The sequence below is a fragment of the Penicillium mononematosum genome (assembly GCF_028829835.1).
Source record: "Penicillium mononematosum strain IBT 11891 chromosome Unknown utg000005l:1.0-9366267.0:1.0-9372171.0, whole genome shotgun sequence".
NCBI lineage: Eukaryota > Fungi > Ascomycota > Eurotiomycetes > Eurotiales > Aspergillaceae > Penicillium > Penicillium mononematosum.
In genome coordinates this window covers 6,490,366-6,513,073 of record NW_026643275.1, presented here as the reverse complement: position 1 = coordinate 6,513,073, position 22,708 = coordinate 6,490,366, and the positions used below count along the sequence as shown (strand labels likewise).

At 49.1% G+C, this 22,708-nt stretch overlaps 14 protein-coding genes across 14 annotated transcripts; 11 read left to right on the top strand and 3 right to left on the bottom strand.

Moving 5' to 3' along the window:
• Positions 1–759: 759 nt before the first annotated feature.
• On the bottom strand, positions 760–3,009 carry sit1 (putative siderochrome-iron transporter Sit1; the record flags this gene model as incomplete). Its single annotated transcript, XM_057297432.1, has 9 exons — positions 760–1,148; positions 1,210–1,269; positions 1,325–1,606; positions 1,660–1,717; positions 1,775–2,194; positions 2,258–2,362; positions 2,415–2,555; positions 2,611–2,694; positions 2,770–3,009. 9 exons carry the CDS (start codon positions 3,007–3,009, stop codon positions 760–762), a joined length of 1,779 nt encoding a protein of 592 aa, XP_057145314.1.
• Positions 3,010–3,712: 703 nt separating this feature from the next.
• On the top strand, positions 3,713–5,350 carry N7519_010658 (F-box protein; the record flags this gene model as incomplete). The annotated part of the gene is given in 4 exon segments (XM_057297431.1): positions 3,713–3,934; positions 3,945–3,961; positions 4,067–4,287; positions 4,407–5,350. Coding segments are annotated over 4 exon segments (1,404 nt in total), but the record flags the coding sequence as incomplete, so codon positions are not given.
• A 1,510-nt stretch (positions 5,351–6,860) lies between these two features.
• Positions 6,861–7,643, top strand: N7519_010657 (uncharacterized protein; the record flags this gene model as incomplete). Its single annotated transcript, XM_057297430.1, has 1 exon — positions 6,861–7,643. One exon carries the CDS (start codon positions 6,861–6,863, stop codon positions 7,641–7,643), a length of 783 nt encoding a protein of 260 aa, XP_057145312.1.
• A 385-nt stretch (positions 7,644–8,028) lies between these two features.
• On the bottom strand, positions 8,029–10,581 carry N7519_010656 (GcvT family protein; the record flags this gene model as incomplete). Its single annotated transcript, XM_057297429.1, has 1 exon — positions 8,029–10,581. The coding sequence occupies one exon, from the start codon at positions 10,579–10,581 to the stop codon at positions 8,029–8,031; it is 2,553 nt and encodes an 850-aa protein (XP_057145311.1).
• Positions 10,582–12,028: 1,447 nt separating this feature from the next.
• On the top strand, positions 12,029–12,855 carry N7519_010655 (DUF202 domain-containing protein; the record flags this gene model as incomplete). Its single annotated transcript, XM_057297428.1, has 3 exons — positions 12,029–12,362; positions 12,414–12,703; positions 12,763–12,855. The coding sequence occupies 3 exons, from the start codon at positions 12,029–12,031 to the stop codon at positions 12,853–12,855; spliced, it is 717 nt and encodes a 238-aa protein (XP_057145310.1).
• Positions 12,856–15,405: 2,550 nt separating this feature from the next.
• N7519_010654 (uncharacterized protein) lies at positions 15,406–15,742 on the bottom strand (the record flags this gene model as incomplete). Its single annotated transcript, XM_057297427.1, has 2 exons — positions 15,406–15,550; positions 15,633–15,742. 2 exons carry the CDS (start codon positions 15,740–15,742, stop codon positions 15,406–15,408), a joined length of 255 nt encoding a protein of 84 aa, XP_057145309.1.
• A 423-nt stretch (positions 15,743–16,165) lies between these two features.
• N7519_010653 (uncharacterized protein) lies at positions 16,166–16,406 on the top strand (the record flags this gene model as incomplete). The annotated part of the gene is made up of 2 exons (XM_057297426.1): positions 16,166–16,333; positions 16,386–16,406. 2 exons carry the CDS (start codon positions 16,166–16,168, stop codon positions 16,404–16,406), a joined length of 189 nt encoding a protein of 62 aa, XP_057145308.1.
• A 432-nt stretch (positions 16,407–16,838) lies between these two features.
• Positions 16,839–17,165, top strand: N7519_010652 (uncharacterized protein; the record flags this gene model as incomplete). Its single annotated transcript, XM_057297425.1, has 1 exon — positions 16,839–17,165. The coding sequence occupies one exon, from the start codon at positions 16,839–16,841 to the stop codon at positions 17,163–17,165; it is 327 nt and encodes a 108-aa protein (XP_057145307.1).
• Positions 17,166–17,786: 621 nt separating this feature from the next.
• On the top strand, positions 17,787–18,390 carry N7519_010651 (uncharacterized protein; the record flags this gene model as incomplete). The annotated part of the gene is made up of 2 exons (XM_057297424.1): positions 17,787–17,950; positions 18,111–18,390. The coding sequence occupies 2 exons, from the start codon at positions 17,787–17,789 to the stop codon at positions 18,388–18,390; spliced, it is 444 nt and encodes a 147-aa protein (XP_057145306.1).
• Positions 18,391–19,521: 1,131 nt separating this feature from the next.
• N7519_010650 (uncharacterized protein) lies at positions 19,522–19,749 on the top strand (the record flags this gene model as incomplete). The annotated part of the gene is made up of 1 exon (XM_057297423.1): positions 19,522–19,749. The coding sequence occupies one exon, from the start codon at positions 19,522–19,524 to the stop codon at positions 19,747–19,749; it is 228 nt and encodes a 75-aa protein (XP_057145305.1).
• Positions 19,750–19,908: 159 nt separating this feature from the next.
• N7519_010649 (uncharacterized protein) lies at positions 19,909–20,229 on the top strand (the record flags this gene model as incomplete). Its single annotated transcript, XM_057297422.1, has 1 exon — positions 19,909–20,229. One exon carries the CDS (start codon positions 19,909–19,911, stop codon positions 20,227–20,229), a length of 321 nt encoding a protein of 106 aa, XP_057145304.1.
• Positions 20,230–20,843: 614 nt separating this feature from the next.
• Positions 20,844–21,109, top strand: N7519_010648 (uncharacterized protein; the record flags this gene model as incomplete). The annotated part of the gene is made up of 2 exons (XM_057297421.1): positions 20,844–20,907; positions 20,964–21,109. The coding sequence occupies 2 exons, from the start codon at positions 20,844–20,846 to the stop codon at positions 21,107–21,109; spliced, it is 210 nt and encodes a 69-aa protein (XP_057145303.1).
• Positions 21,110–21,135: 26 nt separating this feature from the next.
• Positions 21,136–21,747, top strand: N7519_010647 (uncharacterized protein; the record flags this gene model as incomplete). Its single annotated transcript, XM_057297420.1, has 1 exon — positions 21,136–21,747. The coding sequence occupies one exon, from the start codon at positions 21,136–21,138 to the stop codon at positions 21,745–21,747; it is 612 nt and encodes a 203-aa protein (XP_057145302.1).
• A 536-nt stretch (positions 21,748–22,283) lies between these two features.
• On the top strand, positions 22,284–22,574 carry N7519_010646 (uncharacterized protein; the record flags this gene model as incomplete). The annotated part of the gene is made up of 1 exon (XM_057297419.1): positions 22,284–22,574. The coding sequence occupies one exon, from the start codon at positions 22,284–22,286 to the stop codon at positions 22,572–22,574; it is 291 nt and encodes a 96-aa protein (XP_057145301.1).
• Between the last annotated feature and the right edge of the window lie 134 nt (positions 22,575–22,708).

Below are 22,708 nucleotides of genomic sequence, written 5' to 3'. Positions count from 1 at the left end.
GGAGCCGGATGGCGTGATCCCGAGTTAAATAGATCCGACTCTTCCCTCTTCTGTCCAGGCGCAGGATCAGCGCTCTTTCATCTAAAATTTTTTGGCCCCTCTTTACGGGGCTGTACTTTACGCATTTACGCATGTAAGTGGGTCGAATTTCTCACGTCTGTGTGGAATTTTGGTTAAATTCCGAGGGGGGGGGGGAACACCATGGGGGGATATTTCCTAATGGGATCGGATGCGGTTGATACCGCATCCGATCGGCCTTTGTCGCTGTTTGTCAACGCCGAGGGGGCGTCTGCGATGAGATTCTTAATTGGACGGCAGTAGTGATCGGCAAACGAAGCTCTTAGAAAGCTGCAGTGGTACGATGCATGTTTCGCATCTCGGCCTTCGCTTCGGAGGATATGATCCGGTGAATACCGGTCCACATGGTTAAGTCCGTGATCTTTTTGCCTTTATTATGCGCATACGTTATGCATGACTGTCAGACTCAGACATATGTACGTATGGAATGAAGGCGGGGTACGGGAAGTGGATCAGCGAGATTCAACGAATTGGAGAATATTTTGGATTCATAAGGTTGGTCCTGACAGCTCCGGTGTCACGAGGGCTTAGTCGAAGATAAACACAGCTAGATATTGAGAGGTGGAACACATCGCCAATCACCTGGTATCTCTGACTTCCAAGGTTATTTTGCAGAGACATTAAACTAACACACCAAAGCATACACTTCCGCGAGATATATTAAGCGAAATCAGATTGTACTCAACGTACCCTTTCACCGGGGGAGAAATCAGAATCACTGCTCTCCTCCTCCGCCTTAGCAAGACTCTGCTCCTTCGTAAGTGTCGGGTTGCGAATAACTAGCGCGAAGGCAATCAAAGGGACTGTCAGGCAGATACCCGTGATGCATAGCAGACGCTGCGTCTTCTGATAGGCGAGAATGACGTTGTCGCGGTCAGGCGTACCCACCGGATTGACCGCTGCAAAATCGAGAGGCTTGGCGTAGACATAAGCAGCGAGAGTTTCATTGCCGAGTCTATAGTTTAGTTCAGAAGGCAGCACTTGGTTCCAGATTGCGCCGGAGATTGTGTTTCCCAGTGCGCTACCGATGTTATAGGCGGCGAGATAAAGACCAGTTATCACAGCGAGGTCTATCAGATTGTTAGCTATTGACTTGTTTGTTTGGTTGGCCGAATTCTGTTGAATACTTACGTTCGTGCTTAGATGCGACCTGGATACTGGCTTGAGCAGGGTAGGGGAACATTCCACCAGCTGGGAGATTTGTCAGACATGTTCAACCAACACTGGAGCGTTGGCAATAACTCACCAATACCAAGCAGAACTTGAGCGCCAATAACACCCGAATGACTGGAGTCCGCAACGCCACCTCGGAAGTAGATGAGAATTCCAAAGGCAACCATGAACAGGACGGTTCCGGCCACGATGAAGGGCTTCAATTGGCGAACCTTCATGACAATGAGGCCGAGAATAACACCGGTAATAACCGAGACAAAACTGTAAAGCTGCGTGATCCGAGTCGCACTGAGGACTGATTCGCCGAAGCTTACGTAGAGCACGGTGTATAGGAAATCTCCTTGCAGGTACCACGCTATAGAAATGTTAAATATCGACCATGGATGGATAGTATCCTGCAGGACGTACCAGTGTTGAGCATAATAGGAATTCCAAGGGCACCCCAAACAGCACGGTCTTTCAGCAGCTAGAGCCGAAGTGAGTCAGTAAGAGTCAGGAAGCTTTGTTTAATCATATCACTTACCTTGAATGGAAGCATCGGGTGCTGGCAAGTTCTCTCCCAGAAAATCCAGACCGGGATCAGCAAAACGCCAATGACAAGTGGCGCAATGACCTTTGCTGTCTTCCACTGTGCAGTTACGCCTCCAGCGAGGGTAAATGGAACAAGAATGCATGCCAGCATGGCAATCAGCAGAATATTGCCGACGATGTCCAGATGCCAGAATAGTTCTAGGGCCAGTTGCCTTTTGCCCAGCAGCTGGAGAGAGCTCTTATAAGATTCAAGTGCCCCACTCTTCTTCGCGCGTCGGTGGACGATGAAAAGGACTACGATAAGAGGGATAGCGCACACAGGATAGATGATAGCAAACATGCCGATTCCCCATTGCCATGTGGTAGTCTTGAGAACCGCAGAGGTCAAGTTGCCACTAATCCAGGTATTTATCTAATAAACATTCAACAAATTAATACGTTGTAATTGGTATGTGGGAGTATGTTTAGGACTCACAATAAATGGCATGGCCGGAACGTAGGAGAAGAGAAGACGAGATCGGCTAGAAGTCACATCGGCGACTAGGACTTCGACCAGAAGCATGATGCTGGTGTATCCAATCTAGAGGATATTAGACATAGATCAAGAGCTCGTTCATAGGTGCATATCTCACCTGATAGATAACAGCTCCTGCAGCGAAACCCGACAAAGTCAAGGCGCATGATTCTACGATAGTGCCCACAGTATAGAAGAGGATTGAGACAAGGATAAGTTCCACTCTGCCGAATACATCTGCAACCTTTGCTGCAGTAGGCTGTCAAGGGAAGGTCAGCCGCTGTGATAAATCATTGGCTTCTGGATATCCATACCTGTGCAGCAGCAGCAATTACGGCTCGGAGGACATTGATGGTCGCAAGAAGACTGTGTTGGCCGTAAAACTGAGTAGCATAGGGCTGTCCAAAACATGAGGTGTTAGTACGCTCCATTATTGTCAAATTGTCTTGACGTCAGAAATGCGAGATACGTACCTGATATGTGTAACGGACAGTCCCATCCAAGCCGTACACATAGGCGATCAAGAAAACAGCAAGAAAGAGGAAGACCCGATCCCAGAATCGGAAGTACGATGTAATGATCTCGATACGACGAACACCTGGACTCCCTTGACCCATCAGACTGGCGGGCTCACCAAGTGGGACGGCCTCGTTGCGGGGGTTCTTCGAGTCCCCGCTGACGCGGTCAACGTTGACCTCATTAACGAGCGACATGGTAATCTTGCAGAATGAGATCTTGCTCAGATCTAGGATGTAAAGAGGAAGAAGAACATGAGGAAAAAGGCCAGAGAAAATATGATTGCCAAGAGATGAAAAAGTCTAAGATAAAACCGCTCACTCAATCTTATCTGATGGGCCACCCAGGAAAGTGCCGAGGAGGCGCTAAGAGCGTTTGTCTAAGAAAACAGCCACTCACACAGCTTGGATGAGCCCCCACCTCGCATCCGGCCATGGTCCGGAATTATTATTTGACACGGGGCTCGCTCTAGATTTCCCTGTCAATAATTGTAACCCTGAATGGGCACACCCGTGCATTGTGTATCGGATGATTTCCTGTTCTAGCGTACGCGAACTCCGGATAGTTGAGAGTACAGAAGAGATCGAACAGACATTGTCATATTATACTATCATAAGAACAGGAGCATTTCTCAGGTATACATGTAGAAAAAGAACATTGTGTGTCCAATAAATCGGAAAAAGAAAGCGATCAGCTCCTAATCTCGGAGGCCCCTAAGTCCATTACATAATGCCCCCACCTGCACCCGTGCGTACCTGCCCACACACCACATGGCCGCATCCGCTCAATCTTGGCCCGACGCATTGGACGTGCCCCTTGCACTGCAGTTACTTCAGCCGCTATCGAAAATTGAGCGGAGTTCACCTCTAATTGAGCTGTCTGAACAGACATTTGGCAACTATGGTCACATCGTCAATTTTTCCCCTGGAGATTTGGTTGATGATCTTTCAGTATCTTCGCGACGAAGAAAGCCCACAACACATCAGCAGGCTCGCACAGACATGCAAATCTTTCCATCAAGAACTTAATCATGTTATATACCAACCTGTACGACTGAGGCGGGTGGAGAATGCTCGCCATTTCGCCAATACCATCTCTAGTCGCCCAGACTTAGCTGCACTTGTGAAGGAAGTCCGACATTCCGAGGATGTGGGATTTTCCGACTTTGCTGGCTACTCTAGACCTTTCTACGAAGCGCTCGCTAAATTGCAAAACCTGCAAATACTGGTAATGAGAGAGAATCTCCCCCCCAAGTGATGACGGGCACACGCCACAAGCGGAAGTACAGGCAGTGCTTACCGATATTTACTACCGGAACGAGGACTTACACATGAGAGAATCATGTCTGGAAGATCTAGAGTCTCTCATGATGGAGATGCACGATAAAGGGTTCCGTCTGGGTGACGCGTCGGATCCATTCGGCCTTGGATTTCATCCTTTGGACGACAACTTTTCGATCCAATGTTGGGCAGAGGGTCTGTCCCAGTACACATATTTTAGCCAAGACTATCTCAAAGACTTAATTCCCGCACTGCGAACATGTAAGTTGCCGAATCTCAAGGCTTGTCGCAAATCTAATAATATGAAATTACAGGTCATATTGGAACTGATTCGGATCTTGACCCTAAATATAATGCGGGCAAGTATCAGCCTTATGTCGAATTTAATGAGACAATTTTCACCTTGCCCCATTTGCGAAAACTCTGCATCACAGGTGTTACATTTCGGGGATTTGGATTGGAAGACGAGTTCATTGAAAATCGTGCCACGCATTTAAAAGAGCTGCTGCTTCTCAACTGTCGAGTCTCAGCTGAGAATCTCGAACTCATCGTTCGATTCCCACGTGCCTTGGAACGGCTCACCATTAGAGTTCCTGTGTCTTTATTATCTCAGTACGAGGAAGAAGATTACTTGTCATTTTCCGAGGAATTGAGCTCTCGGCATGCTGAATCCTTGGAGTACTTGGATCTAGACATTTACGGAGGCGCAGATATCGGCGTTGAGCTTGATTTCTTTGATGTCCTCAAGGAAATCGTAATCACCCCTCATTCAGTGATTAGGGGTCGTGAGGGAGAGATAAGCTTCCCAAGTAGTCTCCAGAGACTTACAATCCGATACGAGGAAGGCACTGGTCTACAATTAGATGACATCTTCGAAGAAGTTGAGGCCGCAAGTCTGCCCAATCTGCGCACCGTGATATGCCAAATACCCGACAATCTCTGCGAAGGTACAACCAGCTCGGAGGTACGCGTCGAAGCCGAGGCTTTCAAACCCCAATTCAAAGATTTCGGGGTGGAGTTATCAACAGAACTCGTTCCATATCCTCTGACCATGCCAAAATACGATGTCTGTCCGTGTGAAAACTTGACCTTCTATCATCAATTTCCCTTCCATCCCCGTCCCAAGCCTCGCCCGCAAAACGTGCGGGCAGGCTACAGCAACCCTACGCCGATGCCCCTCGTTTATGATTCGGACCCATATGACGGTGACTATCCTTACTTGTATGACATGAGCCCACCTTCTCCTCCCCGAATGCCCGGTTTCACGGATTATGATGACTATCTTGACTGGGCGTACGGTGGTTGAGTGGGATAAAGTCTCCCCTTTCAGGGAGTGTCGTTGAATACAGAAACACGATCTGTATAGCATGCATGTAATGAGACAAAAATAATACTATGAAAAGTATTATGGATATGAAAAATTCCAATCTTGTATACTGTAGAAAGTAAATGAATGATTTGTCTATTTTCTTCATACATGGAAAGGAGCATCTATTTATGCTCCTTTTTCGTATACCCCCATTATGGTAGAATAGAAAGGACTCGGTGAGAAAACAGGACTCGGTGAGAAGCAACAACAACAAGAAGAAGCAAAGACTGACTGAAAGCAGGCTTAATTGAAATATCGAAGCGCCGATGCAGTGAGAACGACCTGTATACTGAGGACAGCAATGTCATGATCAAACTGCATATAGCTAAGGGAGCCAGGCTTCTTCTGGCAGGAGCCTGAGTGCAGATCCTTCGTGTATGGGATCTGCATCATTGATGCCGAGTTAGGGTTAGCGTTGCATCATGAAAAAGGCCAGTATTAATGAGAATTAACTGGGATTTTCAACAAGTGTTACTTGTGTCTTTCCACGGTACTTGTTTGTTTATTTATCCTGTATTCTATCTGTACATATATTCGTGTATGCACCGCCATGGGGGTTGGTGTTGGCTGGTTGGCGACCTGAGGTCCGCCTACCTGTAATCTCTATGACCTCCTTGATGGTTTCTTTGCTATTAATTGGAAACCGTTGGAAAATCCCAGTTAATTCCTATTAACACTGGCCTTTTCCATGATGTAACGCTAACCCTAATTCGGGGATTACAATGCAGGTATGTAGGATCTGCACTCAGACTCCTGCCAGAAGAAGGCTAGATTCCTTAGCCGTATGCTGTTTGATCATACTATTGCTATCCTTACTATATAGGTAGTTATCTCTCTGGGTCTGTCAAGATGTGTCAAAAATATATTCCGGGGGAAGCTAGGATCGAGCTAAGCTGAACAGGAACTATTGGCAACTTAAACTATGTAACAGCTGTTGAGGTTAATGAGGGATAATAACCTACCAGCCCTACCGGGTACATAAGGTTGTAAGGATATGGTCGTGCAAGCCCCGGAAGAGGTGTAATTGTTATAGCCTCTGCTATACCTCGGTAGAGATCGGGTACAGAGAGGAAGAGGAATCATTATCCATTCAATATATGAAGAGCAGGGTATTGGTATCTGAATCTGACAAATACAGCACTCAGTCTGCAAGCAAACAAGCCTGCACAATCAGGTATCAATGGGATGATCAAACAACAATATGATGTTGACACAAACTTGCAAGGTTGGGATGAATGAAATTTTCAGTGCCTGATCCACGAGGCTGAGAACTCAACAAAGTCATTGTTACGCCTTCACCTTCCCATTTTCTTTTCCTTCACTCTACTCATGAACTTTAATCTCTGATCAGTTTTTCCTCTTTCTTTTTGCACTCTTGTCACCAAGTCTCTACACCAACATGTCTATCATGGGATATTCAGATCTTTGCTTAGGTACACAAGTGACCTTCACCACTCCCTCGCCTCAGAAGTGGGTTCTCGAGGAGAAGCTCACCGAGGATTTCCAAAGAATGACCAACCGTGAACTTGAGATGGGTGGTGGACCTTCCTTCGCCGTGTCCAAGTACCTCTGCTACAGTGCGACAGACAATAGCAAGAAGGCATTTATGAGAATTTACTTTCAGATTCCCAACCCCGGAACAGAGTCCCAGCTCCCCCGGCTTCGACAACAACAGGCAGCGCCACCGCGTGAGCATTTAGAGCCACAAGCTTTGAAGGATCTTAGTGAACAACACTGTACTGTGGTCCCAGCTCTCCTCGCCTACAAAGAAGGAAAGCAAGGTAATGATGGCGTGGTTCCAGACGGCTATATAACATATATTGTGTGGGAAATGGTTAACGGGAAGCCACTTGATACGGATCAGTTCTGGAGGCCTGAATCGGCGCGGTTACGCGAGGCCGTCCGCAAGAAGTTCCGCCATATGTGGGAGTATATTTACAGAATCCCCTTTAGCGTGTTAAGAGTGAAACTGACAAACCTAAGAGAGTTGAAGCATCATGGATGGCAGCCGGGGCTCCCTCTTTTGCAGAAGATTATCTACGACGAGTCAACCGGGGATATGTATGTGACATACGATATACCCCATTACAAAGCGGAATATGCTAAATACCTATCTTTAGGCACATTGCAGGTTTCCGAGACCCCGACCGCTTCGATCCCGGCGAAAAGTTTTCCGACATGACCTTTGTCCTCTGGCGTTTAGCTAGGCCACCCAGAAAGTCCGGTTGGGAGAAAGACCCTACCAAGTGGACCTGGTAATCATCATCACCGAGTCTTTATGTTCTATCATAATGGGGGGTATACGAAAAAGAAGCATAAATAGATGCTTTTTTCTATGTATGAAGAAGACAGATATTTCAATTCATTACTTTTCACAGTATATTGGAATTCCCTTCATATTCATAGTACTCTTTTCATGATACTATCTTTATCTCACATACATGCTATACAGAACGCTGGTTCTATAAACAACAAAAACCCTGGCTGTTCTACAAAAAGCACAACATTGAATGCACAGATAATATTGTATGACATTTACGCCTGTATATGTGGAACACGTATCATCATCAAAGTCGTGACCTGAACGCAGCCCCTGGTCCAGTCGCCGAAGGCAAGCTATCCTGTCTGAGACGATTCATCTCGGGATCATAAAGCGACTCTGCCTCGACAGTCGCTCTAATACGCTTTCCGAAATACTCAATCTCCACTGTCTCACCTTCGCGCACATACCCAGGAAGCCAGGCGTAGGCAATTGGTTTACCAATCGTGTACCCAAATGCAGCGGTGGTTACATAGCCAGCCGCTTTGCCATTGTAGAACACAGGCTCCTTGCCAAGAACCACTGAGCGACCATCATCAACGGTCAAAGCCCGCAGGCGCCGCGAAGGTACTTGCTTAGAAAGGCGTTGAAGGGCGGCTTTACCAACGAAGTCATCTTTCTTATTTGCGTCCACAGCGTAGGAAACACCTGCCTCGAACGGATTGTGCTCCGTCGTCATATCCACACCGTAGGTCCGGTATCCCTTCTCGAGACGCATTGAGTTGAACGCACTGCGGCCTCCGGCAATGAGTCCGTGCAGCTTTCCAGCTTGCCAGATTGTGTCCCATAGACGTTGTCCGTACTCGGCGCTGGTTTGGATTTCCCAGCCTAGTTCGCCGACGTAGGATTTTCGGATCAGTGTAACTGGGATACCCCGAATAACGGTTTTCTTGAGACTGAAGTACGGAAGGCCCTTGTTTGAAACGTCGACCGTGCTGATTCCAGCAATCACATCCCGGGCTTGAGGACCCCATAGTCCGATGCAGCATGTGCTGCCTGTTATATCGCGGACTTGGGTCCATTGTCCGGGTGTGTTCTGCTCCTGCACTCGGGCTTCTCTGGTAAGATACGCCAAGTCGGTTGCAGTGTTTGCTCCGATCTGGAACACATCATCGTCAAGTCGTAGGACAAAAATGTCACCGCGAATGCCACCGTGGTCATTCAGGAGGAGGGTATAAGTAACGGTGCCTGGCTTGGTGGTTATGTCACTCGTCGTCAGCCGCTGGAGCAGACCCACTGCTCCAGGACCGCGCACATCAAATCGATGGAAAGCAGTCATATCAAACATAGCAACAGCATTCCGCGTCTTCCACGCCTCCGCAGCCGAAATAGGCGAATGAAGCTGCGCCGACCAGGCATCCCGTTCAACAGGCTGCCACGATGGAGGGAGCGACTTGACAAGATCTTTGTTTGCCTCGTACCACCACGGCCGCTCCCAGCCTCCAGTCTCAAAGAAGACAGCCCCCAGCTCCTGCTGCCGGGCGTAGAATGGACTAACGCGCAAATTGCGAGGTGATGCGCGCTGCTGGAGCGGGTGGATAATGTCGTATATTTCGACGAAGTTCTGCTGTCCGGTCTCGCTGACGTAGTCGCGATTGAGTTGTACTTCTTCGAAACGGGATAGCTCACATTCGGACACGTCGATTTCCGATCGGCCGGTTGTGAGTATTTGGGCTAGCGCTCGGGCGACGCCTGCGGAGTGTGTAACCCATACAGCTTCGGCTACGTAGAAGCCGTCGAGATGAGATGGTTGGCCGAGGATTGGACCGCCGTCGGGTGTGAAGGAAAAGACGCCGTTGAAGCCATCTGCGATTTCGGTGTTCTGGAGGGCGGGGAGGAACTTTTGAGACTCCTTCCAAGCTGGGTCGAAGTCTTCGGTTGTGAATTCGAGGCGAGAGGGCATGTTCTTTTCGTCAACCTCTTTAGGTGTGAGTCCAAGGGATGCCGCGACGACGGGCATTGGACGGTGTCCGTAATATCCAATGCCGTACTGTCCGCCATGTTCACGGTAGTAGAGACGCTTATCCTGGTGTCGGAGGATTGGCAGTGTGGCATTCATTCCATTGATCATGTTGTTGATACCTCGAGCAGCGAGAGCGGGTACTGCTGTGGTCTTTGCATATTGGTGTGCCAGCGGGAGCAAAGGAATTTCCACGCCGACCATGGCTCCCAATTCAACACCCCAGAATCCAGCACAAGAGACAACAATGTCTGCCGGGATAGTGCCACTTGGAATACTGACTCCGGTGACACGACGGCCGTCCCGCTCAATTCCTGTAACGGGAGTATGGCCCAGATAACGCACCCCGGCCTTGCTTGTCCGTTCGATGAGTAGCTGTGTTGCTCGAGCTGCTAGCGCGAGACCATCACTGGGGATATGCAGACCGCCCAACACCATCTCGTTGTTCAGATGAGGATACATCTTGCAGCACTCCTCTGCGCTGACCAGCCGTGCCTCAATGCCCCATGACGAGGCGTATCCATGTTTCCGCTTCAGATCCTCCAGCCGTGCGGGGGTGGTTGCTACTTCGAGACCGCCCACTTGATTGAAGCACTTGTGTCCATCCTTCTCTATCGATAGAAGCTTCTCGACTGTGTATCGCGCGAGGTGTGTCATTGTCTTAGAGGGGCTTGTCTGAAATACGAGTCCGGGGGCGTGTGATGTCGATCCGCCCGGCATGTGCAACGGGCCCTGCTCAACGACAGTGATATCGCTCCATCCTCGAGAGACCAGCTCGTCGGCGAGGTTGGTGCCTACGATACCGGCTCCGATGATGACAACGCGTTGTGAAAGGGACATTATTATATGATGGATATGATACGGCCATTGGAAAGTGGCGGACAGCTGTTCTATTTGTATATTCACATACTTGGATGAGTCGTACAATGTGTGACATTATCGTACATAGCTCCCCGCACCCCGCAGAGCTGTGTGGCAATTTCAAGCTGTGTCTTGAAGCTATAGATAGAGATATTACGCCCCGCACGGGTTCCGGCGATGTAAAGCCGAGAACGCCAGTAACGAACACGGCTGCCATTTTCGCAGCAAATCAGGATGGCGGGGTATATCCTTGGCTGACCCACGTTGGTTTAGATAGTGAAGCTGGTCAGGTCAATCATAATCGGCCAACCAGCTTTATGTGGCGCTTTCGCGTTGACACTGGATAACATTACCGTTTCGGGTCACGGGTCCTAATTTTAGTACGAGGGGCAGCGTCATAGTTGCCTCAGTGAAGTTGGACTATTCGTAGTTCTGGCCGAAGCTTGAGTAGTTACTTGGTCAACAAAGCTGTCTTATAGTCTGCACGGCGGTTGTCCTGGTGTGGACCTCTGGAGGCTCTGTCTCATCCAACTGATAATACCGGAGCGGAAAATCAAAATATCCGTGTCGTTCTCTTATTCTGTACCAAGCACCCGTGGACACTCGAACGAATTACCCGATGCGTACGGAGTATATATTCCACCATTGAATCAATATCTACTATTGCCATTTATCTCGAGGCTCCGCAGTAATGGACGTGCGAATTTTGTAAAATATGATGTCCACAGGGTAGCCTGAAAAAAAGCACAGTGACAACAAGACATGAATGACAACAAGGACCATACTGGTCCAATTCGCTGTGGACAGCTTTGTAGTATACCTGAGCTTATCACTGTTAGGCTCCGTAACGGTGCTTCCAGAACACATTGGATCGGAAAAAAACACAAACACTTTGGATTTAAGCAACAGCATCCGAGCTTCAGACCAGGGTCTAATACATTTGCATGATTAGCTTCAAGCTAGCTACTTGTAGTAAAGAATATAGTTAATCGTGCAATACATTGTAGTGCATTGTTGTAGAGCGAAGGATTGTCATTGGCAGCACATTCCAACATCATGGATGAAAATGATGCAATCGCCATTCTATGGCCTCTGATTGGCCAATGTCACAACGGATGCAGGGGCATTTTCGACGGAGGCGTGGAGTGTACAAATCGGTTTGTATAAAGTTTCAGAGGTCAGATATATTGTCAACTTCTTTCTCTATGTTCTATCGATTTTTACGATACCAAATGGCATCCCCAAAGCACAAGTCAACCCCAGACTCTGCGGGGCAAATGTTTGATGTTCGGCTGCGGCCGATCCGTGGGGATCCTAACAAGAAAGGATCCCTGTCTTCGGGACTTTCACTCCTTCCCCAGAGAAACTCCTCAGGTTGAGGACACCAAGCAATGCTATCGTCTGCATCTTTCGACCATCTCTCATCATGACTGAGCCCAGTCAACCCCCTGTTCCCGAGGAACCGCCCAACGCAATCCTGACTGATTCCCGCCCGACTTCCGCTCGCGACTCCCGCGATGACGACCGGGAAGCGTTAGAGCTCCATACAATCCAGACCCGCGAAGACGACGAGCTAGATTACTCTACTGCATCGGCTTCATCTGGCGACGAGCACCGTGTGCCCACAAATCGGATTCTGTCCCGAGCCGATTCCCAGCGCAGACTTGAAGCCCGCAAGGGCCTTTGGGGCAAGATCTGTCGGTTATGGACCCGGAATGTCATCATAACGGTGCCGCAGAAGAGCAATCGAGATCACTTTGGTACGTTGTACTCTGGACACGCTGTTGGAAATTTAATTGACATCATCACAGCCCTGGAAAGAACGTTTCTTGCGTACATACGCACATCAACGGTTATCGCTATGCAAGGGGTACTCGTTGCTCAACTCTTCCGTCTACAACGGCCGCCGGAGAAAGCTAATCGCCATCGCCTGTCGTTCTATGAAGTCGGTATCCCGCTTTCGGTTGCCTGTCACATTGTGGCTGTTATTGTCGCCTTGATAGGTGCGGTGCGATTCTTTAGACAACAAGATGCTATTGTTCGTGGGAAGGTGCATGCCGGGGGATGGGAGTTAAACTCAGTAGGGTTCTTATTATTCCTTGTAAGTTCTCCCTAAGACAATACTGGACCTCTGGATTCTAATCAATTCTCCACACTCAGGTTGTTGTGGTGACATTGATTCTTACTGTTATCACCTCGATCCAAACAAATTTGAACCCCGTCCCGCTTTCGACTCGAATATTATGGTCATGAAACATCGTCTATGATTTTGTCACGGCCAGATATGCATTTACAGAGCGAAGGAAAAGTTCACCCTAGATGGGCATTTTATTGAACATACATAATTGTGATTTCATTATATGGTCGCCAAATTTAACATCCATTGCCGGCCAAAGCTGTCTATCTTAGTTGTAGATCACACTCTCCCTTCTATCCGGGGCACTCAATTCAAAGAACTCTGACGGAACTTCTGTTCTTGTGTCGCACCCGCAGCTTTTGACCAAGTCGTGACCGTGACCGGTTAAGTGCGCTCACACGCGCATAATTGCTGGGAGTCACGAAAAAGGAAAGGATTAGAATGTCCGTCTCTGCGATTCCACTTCGAGTCATGTTAACGACCAACTTGCAAATGAAACTGACTTATTCCGGATTGAGGGCAGATGTTGAGCATTTCCAAGGTTGCGACGCCACAATGACGATTTTTCAATGAAATCTTTATATAAAATAGGAAGTTCCAGGCTTGCAGCCGTACCAGCCGGACATTCTATCAGAGAAAGCCTTTGGTTTGGGTCTATCGAAGCACGATCGATGAGTCGTCACTTTCGAATTGTAGAAGCTTTCGCTCACATGCTTGCAAATGTCTAGAGCCATCCGATATTGTATCTGAAGTTGTGTGTGGGATGCCCGGTCTGAATGAGTCCTTCGAACAGCGAGACCGGTTCTGTGTTGAAACACTCATTTGATCCTCTCGACAGCACAGTCTGGGGCAGTTGAGAGGTATCCCCAGTAAGGATTCCCCTTTTTCAACTCATTTAGATTGCGCGAGATTCCGTTGAGGGCTTGTGACCCGACCATTTGGGATGCTTCTTCGACAATCACTTATGCTGGCCGAGTGCAATGCGCGCCATAGGCGGTTGACGTATGGGACAAGCAGACTAAGAAAGTCTTCGGACAGAGCAGCAGTTCCGAGAGAGCCTCCTCCTGTCGCTTCCTCACAGAGCGAGGTAAATCTGAAAGGGCAAAAGACGGTAGTGAGAGTGCGAGTAGCTAGCGAAAGACTTGCGCTACGATGCCCCAATTGCCAAGTTAGGAAGCAATTGAAGGCAAGGTAGGCTGGCGATCGAGCATGGCGTATCCACAAAGGGCTTTGACGCTACAATAAGTCCGACCGTGAAAACACTGGTGGCTATTGATGTCGGTGTCATTTTTCTCCAGCCATGCTGTGCAGAGTAGAGCGTACTGGCGGCCGCTCAGCGCGACTGTGTCCCTGGCGACGACTACCAGGGGCAACCCATGTGCACGGACTAGAGGGGTAGGGTCCTATGGAGTTCGTGATGCCCGAATCATGCCGCTCCCGATCCCTTGTGTCGGTAAAATCAATATACCCCACGACGTTGTTCCTGCCTCTGGTCTTCCCTGCATCGACAGTTCTGGCTTCTTTGGGAGTCTCGGTGCGAATCAAACGACCGTATAGGGATCCAGGTTGAATGTAACCAAGGAGGTAGAAAGTCAGTGACCGCTCTGATGTTTCGATGCCGGGCAAGGTGTAGAGCCTGCTTGGTAGACTTCAAAGGCTCTATGCCCGGTCCAGAAAAGTGGGCTCCATCTGGGGGAATCAGGAATTATTAGACAGCAGTACATAGCGAGACAGACAAGGGTGCTTTTACCAGAGCGGGTAGATGTCACCCACCATCGACTTGAGCGATGGCAGCTCATGGTCTTGTATGTCGTACACGTATCCGTTGGTCACCACATGGAGTAACATAGACGAGCATCTGTAGTAGTTCTCTGTGAGATAGTGGGGAAGATGGTGCATCCCACTGGATTCCTAATATCGCATCGATATCTAGGATTTCTGTATCTCTCAGGTACTTTTCTAACGTGTACCTGTAGGGCTGCTTGCTCCCCACAAGTTCAAGGTACCGGCAGCAGAAGATCGGGATGAAGGGAGTTGCTGGGGCTCAGTGGGAGGGAGACGGTATCCATTGGGGGTTCTTCCAGTTAATCCACCATCAAACGAAGTGCACCGGCCGTCATTTCCGTTCCAGAATCTTTCTGCGAGCTGTTTCCAGTAGAAATAGTGCACACACATAAATATATATGTGCCAGTTTCTCGTCCAAAGAATCAAATAAGATGGTGCGAGGTATGTGATTGAGGTAATTAATTATATATGCATATATTGTTGAGGCTATCCAACCGAGCACTGGAAGAATCAGGAAGAGGAATCTGTACTATTCAATCTAGGGAAGGAAAGGCCTTTTATAGAAGGCCACAAACAAGCAAACAGGCAAACAAGTCAGAGCTCAGTTTGCCTAGTAAATGGTCTAATCTGCAGTCCAACCAAGAATATTAACACTTCAAGTCATCCATCGCTTTCCCTCCCCAACTAACCCACATACCCCTAAGATGTTGAAGAACCTCTTAGCGAGGTTCATATTTTAGGTGACCAACTCACCCTTGCGTGAGGTGAAACTTTGTATCGTCTACAAATCCTCACTGTGTCCTCACTACCTACTCAAGGAATCACAAAGCCAGAGTGAATGACGTGCCATGCCATATTGGTGTAGGTTGTGGTAGATGGTCTACACCGCCATCTCAGGGATGAGGTCGATCATGAAAGGGCCAAATGGCTTCATGACTATGAATGGGTTATTTCCTACACCCGCTCTACCTTGAAGATAGTCGTTGTATGAACGGTCAAACTGAATGAAAGTCATGAGAAGGAAACTAGTAGGTAATAAGGGTTAGCTACCCGAGTTCTCTAAGATTATCTTACATAATTTAAATACTCTAGGTAGGAGCAACTTACTGTCTATCGAAGCACACTTCCTCCCTGGGGGTGTTCTGCATATGCCATCCAGCTGCTTCGTAGGCTTCCTGTATCGGAATACTCGATGGCTCATTGTATCGAAGCTTCATCTTAGCCTCATCGATGCCAAGGATCTTCCTTTGTGGCCTTGATCGTAACGCACTGTCTGTATATAGGTAGGCCCCGATGGGGGAGCTGAGCAAAAGTAAATCAAGACAAAGGTATTTGATGAGAGAAGCGATTATCTTGGGCTTCCCTATCTAAGCGAGCAAATCAGACATGACTCAACTCAGGTTTTGTTTCGGGCAGGCATCCTCATTCAAACATGGAATATTATAAAAGTCTTTGAGCTCTTAAAGTAGCTGTTCATGCAATTAGCTCCCTCACGGTGAACGCAACACCCTCATGGTCACACCTTAGAGATCAAACAATTCCATCCTTGCCTTTCTTTATAAATACCACCTCTCCCTTCCCTCTTCTCTCTTCTTTTCTCCCATCACTTAACTCTCTCAACCAATCGTCTTTCGAGTTCCATGGACACATCTATCCACGAGCAAAAAGCCACGGAGTTGGAAACGCGGAATGTGGTGGATTCAGGTGCCCAGCTAATGAGGGACCTGAGAGATGTCATTGCCACTCTTATTCATCAACTCGCTGAAATCCAACGCGAGGAAGACAGTGACCGTGTGCTTCGATGGACAGTAAGTTCCAAGGTTGCTCCAAGAGTATTTAAATTATGTAAGATAATATTAGAGAGCTCGCCCGGGCGGGTAGCTAACCCGTATTACCTACGTAGGTACTACTTACCTACCTAGGTAGTTTCCTCCTCGTGACTTTCATTCAGTTTGACCGTTCATACAACGACTATCTTCAACCCCCCCCTCTCTCTTCTTTCTTCTTCTCTTACCCCTTCCCTCTCGTCTCTTCTTTCACTCTTCTCATTCTCTTCATCCAATCACCTGTTCTAGCTCTCTTCATCGTCAACGAGGACGAGAACCATTGCTACCGCCACTATCTCTTGCCAACTAGCACAGTGTGCCGATCATTCTCAAGTTCCATCCGACTGACAAGGTAAGGATGACTCATTACTCCAAACCTTCCAAGGCTATCCGAAACTTACTAAGACCATATAGTTTCGGACACCTGGAATGTCTATCCTCGTGGATTCCCTTTCGGGAAACCTTACGTTGGCCTCAAACATCAGAAATGTCTGATGACTCGGACTCCCCAGAAGTCGAGCACTCAGAATGCGAGTGCTTCGAGGCGCTGCCCAACGACACAGTCGAAGCTATCGGGTCGACGGAGAGTGCCATTTGGAAGATTATCAGAGAAAACAAAGAAACAACCGACGTGGTGAAATATATACGTTTCACAAATGTCCCACCAGCTATTGCGGGCAAGTTTTCTTTGCGCAATACTCGGCAGATGTTTAATCGCAGCACTCGATATATGATCGTCAAGCTCTTAACTGGGGCCCACGAACAGCTTCACGCAGCCTGGCTGGTGCAGTGCAAAATGAGATATACAATATGAGGCTAGACGAGTCGATCCGCCCGTTAGGGTCCAAAACCATCCAAGGTGTCTCCAGAGAGTGGGAAATTTGGCGCGGAGTCAATTAATTTCGCAGTTTCAAGTCAACCTGCTATCGCAGGTGGCGATCGTCGATGCGACGTAGGAGTCGAAGCTGGTCAGGTTTGAGAACCTAGATGGAATCTAGCTCCAACGAATCAAGACGATTATTTGTATTATCTTCCCATGGAGGGACCGTTATCAGATGTCGCTGTATCTCTTTCTCCTATAGACCCTGGGTCGTCTCACCATGTCCCCTCGTTAGACAATCACTTTGTTTGCACCGCCTTGGCATGCTCTAATCCTGCCATGTTGTTTTATAACCATTTCCGCTCTACACCCCAACCCTCCCGCCTCCTGGCTCCTGCCTCCTACCTCCTGCCTTGCAAGAACCCATCTACCCACACTCCATCAAGAATATATGAACATGAACTCGTTCATCACTCGAACATCTTCAGACACTCCCTAGTCACTATGTCTCCGGTATTACTCTACATACTATGTAATAGAACATTTCACCGTCCTCTGAAACCTCACAAAGAAGGAGACGATGAATGTTTCTATGCCTAAGCCAACTCATGATCCATGGATGATCCACGATCACACAATACAATTCAATGCTATAACGAACAAAATTCAACACGCAAGAGGCTGGCACAACTCGCCGAGGGCTACCGCGAGTTCCACGAGCAGGTGGCCATGCGGTTCTCTATGGAGCCCAGCGCAGATATCGCAGTCGAGCATGCCACGTACGTCCTCCTTTTGACGTACCTGAGGAGATACGAAATGTGAGATTCTTCCTAGTCTTCGGCAATCAATCCTAACAATTACCCCAGTCTAAGCGCTTTGCCATGTCTTCACTTTCATCTTTGTATGCAGGATTTTAAGGCTTGTTCGGAACTAAGGTAGGCTGACGGAGTCGATAGGCCAACGGAACGCGGTCCTTTCCCCGATCCTGAAAAAGTTCTTTGATTCGCGGCCCGATCCGTTCCCCACAGAATGTGACGTGGCCGCTGAGGTCGAAGACCACGGTACAACTTCTGGGTCAGCAGGCTGGAGAATCAGGGTCGATATCGACGAGCTCAGTAGTGATCTCCTGGTCCGCCTAGAAGTCAGTATGATGGGCGAAGAGCTCAAGGACATCGCGTGGCATCTGTTTCGTGAAAGCCCCCTATCGTTCTTTGCGTAAGACGATGTCTTCCAGAGCAGGTCCTGTATCCCAGCACAGAGCCTGAAAACCCTGTGCCTCTCGGTGCACAGCCTGGATGGTCGAGATGGATGTGATGGAGATGGAGACAGAGGTGACAGTGGAGGGAATTTCTGCAAGTCGGTCATAGCATGGGCATACGGCATACCGTGGGTCGCAGTCTCTCGCTCCGGCCACATTCTCGGTTGGAGTGCCCAACAATGTGGAGCCATTCCTATCAAAACGGACGGCACTAAGGACTGGTGCTTTGGACCTGCAGTGGCTGCGCATTTCATGGTGGCAGATTCCCACGAACGGGAATTCTTCACAAGAGACATCCTGGATGAGGTCTACGGGCTTGGGCAAGAAAAGCCCGAGTATATCGACGCCCTCATCAAAAATTTCTCTCACTTGACTATGCTTTTTGGTGACAAGGACGTTCTATACTCATGCTTCGCACACTCCCTTATAATTATACTTGCGAAGGGAATCAGGCACACACATGCCGCGGGGAGGGGCATTACTTTACATCACCTTCGTGTCTTTACCTAGCACCGACCCATCAACAAGACTTACGCAGAAATCAACGAGTGCCTGCAGACCAAGCACGACGCAATGGCCGAACATGACCCAGTCGGGATGTGCACAGCATCCCAAGAAGTGCTGCTACAACATCTCCCATCCCCTGGTTCTTGGATATTGGCAACAAGTGAGTCACACCGTCATGGAAGTCAAGTTGCCGAGAGGCCGAGGCAGCGCACGCGTATTTAGACGATATAACCCTCCTGAAGGGTATCTTGTCCGTCATGTACCCTGAAGGGTGATTGAATCCGTCAACTATGCCAGATGTGAGTGTGCCAGCTGTTACGCAGCCGTCCGGGTAGGGCCCAATCATACCACCGCAAGGGAAATACGCCGGGTGGATTTTGTCAACACAGGCATCGACTATGATAGATATGGTGCATTCATCCCGCCCCCGGCCGAGGTACGTCTCTCGGATGCGCTCGTTTTCCTACTTGTCATATCGAACAACATCCCCGTCCGTCAAAGGACGTACGATGGCCAGCGGATTTTAATTTGGATGGCTGACCGATGCGCGACCCAGTCATCCTATGGGCCTTCGATTTGCCCTTCATGGTGGTGTACGCGGACTACGTCCTTGCGAGGTCAGCCTTACGGCAGTACTTCTGGCTCCTCGATAAGAAAACACGCCATGACTCTCTGCCAGTGCGTGGATTCCACTTCGGACAACTGATTGCGCCGCCCGATCTCCTTGCTACGGCTAACACAGTTCACCTCGACCATGACACATACGAGGTACGGAACTACGACATTGACCTCACTTCTCGCCCACTGACGTGATGGCCATCGTTATTGCCGCCTTTACCTCTCCAACCCTCACTTGGAGCACCCAGATCCTCGATGTCATCATAAGTGTCTTAGGTGCAGGCAGAGCAGGTAGACCGACCTCCTAGGAACAGTTAGCACTGGGAGACGAGACCGGCGTACAAGGCCGTTTGAATGAACGCCATTGTCGAACAGTCACTGCATGCCTTCAAGCTCAAGGGTATCAGCTACGAATCGGTGACTTCAAGACAGCTAGCTAGTGAAGCTGCACGATTTGGATACGCCAGAGTCCCATATCTGGCAATGCTCAACAATAACCATAGCTGTGGTGCAAACATTGCGAAGAGAAAGGGCACACGGTCGTTCACTTCCCTGCACTGGAATCCCGTAGCTGGCGGGAACATGTGCGACAGAGGCTCCTCCTCTGTCAGATACACTACATTCGCGGCATGGCCAGGTCACTCGCAGCATTCACCCTGCAAGACCCTACGATAACGGCCTGCCTTTCGTCGTTTTCACCAGGGACACGGTCACGCTAGATAAGTAGCATGCAGCACGCCCTGCAGTGCGCACTGATGGATAATGTACTGATGGACAGATAATCATTGCCAGGGCCACTGGAGCTGGCGTCTCCTATCCTTGTTTACATTGAGACAGGCACCTGGCGTTCGAATGTTCGGGACGTGTTCGACACGTTCGAAACGGTGTACCTCATCGAATGCAACGAGTTATATATTCTCTATATTTATATTTCACCTTTGTCTAATAATCACATTTAGGAGTGGCCGAATGTGTGTTCCTCTTCTTCCCAAGGCCAACGACGAATCATCTTCCAGGACTACCGTGTAGTTCCGGCGAGAAAGGGTTTTCGGACCTCCATACTTTCATTACCATGGTTCTTCGACCATTGTGGACAAATTTTTAATTGTCCAGTGCAAGAAAGCTAGTTTTGAGGGACGTGGAGCTATTTGGGCCGAGTCCTCGTCAGCCTAACACTATTGCAGTCCCGACTACCTGCACGCCTGACATTGTTTTGTCGCGCTTTACAGTGGAGATGAAAGGAAGATCAGGACCTCCCGATGTACACAATCGAAACAGCAACAATCACCATGGACAGTACCCAGCCTCCGTCTGCCCCTGCCGGCAGGACTCCTCGCGACCGTGGAAGGGCCCGTACTCAGTTCTCTCAGTCTGTGGCACAGTTTCTCTTCTGTCTCACCTGCGTTCAGACGTCATGAAAGCCTGGCTCGCCTTCGGATACGAGAACGGCTTTGCGACCCGCTTTCAGATCACCTGCTCTCAGGACTCCGTTGATCTCGACGACTATCAGGTTTGTGCGACCTCGCAAGTCTCAAGAATGGAGAAGCCCTTTTGAAGAAGAAACCCGCTACTTTCTCGACGATGGCGAGTTGGGGATCTCCTATGGTGGTCTACTCAGGCTACTACGTCCCCGCCGGATCCATCTACGCCATTACCTCTGGCTACTCGATAAGAAGACTAGGCATGATGCAGCCTTCTGATGGGAAGGGCATCCATGGCTACGCCAGTGAGAAGCGTAATAGCACGCAAAAGGACGGCAGTGGCATGTGGGCTTTCTGCGGTTTCGGGCCGCATCCTGCAAAGGAATGCGCTTATCTGTGCGACGACGTCCCTCCTTCCTGGGAGCCATCTGGCAATCTGTGGGCTTGTTGCAAAGCTATACAAAAGGCCCAGAGAGAGAAGGTCAAAACAACATGGTTGTCGCGGCAACAAGCTGAACCGTCGCGGTCCCCATCAGTACACAACTCAGAACCCCCACAAGATGCGCGATCGACGGACTCGGAGGCTGAATCGTCTTGCACACACAAACCTCCAGATCAGTGCCCCACGCGACGGACACCTCAAGAACAACCGCAACAGACAACATCCGTCATTTGTTCGGTTCCTTTAACACAACCTTACTCGACGACTGCAATTACATTGACAGTCTCGTCGACAAGATCTCCCAAATCACACGGAGGGATGACGAGCTGAATCGCCCAGTTGATAGTACCAATGACTGGCTTCTTGATACTGGGCCAGACAAGACATTGACGCATGATTTCGATGATAGTTGCCTACGGCTTCCACTTTGGCCAACTGGTAGCACCTTCCAACTCACCTTGCACAGACAAAAGCGTCCAACTGGACTACGATACCTACAACGTCCGTGACTACAACTTAACCTTCCATTACTCCCTCATGTTGCAAGCACCAGGATCCCAGACTACATCAACATGGGTGGGTGGGAGCGAGCCAGGGCTCTATTTGATTGCACAACAATCTATCGACAACATCTTTCCGGATCATCAAGCCTGGATAGGTACGGATATGGTAATACATCACTTCAACTTGATGGGATAGGAGTTGTCCAGCGAGGAGTGAGAAGGGCCCGTTGCATTTTTACGGGCTACTGGATAGCACACACTGGGGAAAGCCTGGCTGTCCGGAAGATATCGATGATTATGCGCCAACAGAAGGGGCGCATATCATCCCATATTCATAGCCGTGTGAGGGGCTACGAAGATACAATGGACAAGATCCCTGGACTCATCTGTGACCGTTTCCCAATGGAGGCTGAGCCAAAGTGCTGGAAAAGCCAACTTATCGGTGGGCTATGTGGCCACGGCAAGTTCGTCCCGCCTCCCCCAGATGTCCGCTTGTCCGATCCGCTGGTCAGTGCAACGCCAGATGGCCGTCTGACTTCAACTGGCGACATCTACCCAGACCGTTGGCCGATGGGTGACACAGTGATCCTATGGGCATTTGGACTACCATTCAGGGCCGTCTACTCCGACTATTACCTCGGCACGTCTATGTAGGTTCCAACCTGCGCTATTATTATGGCTGCTTGCCAAGAAAGCCAAACACGATGGGCTGCCTAGCTGCAGCTTCCATTTCGGGGCAGGCTGCGGCCCCTCCGACGTGGGGCTCGTTGTTGTTCTGTTTGGGTTTG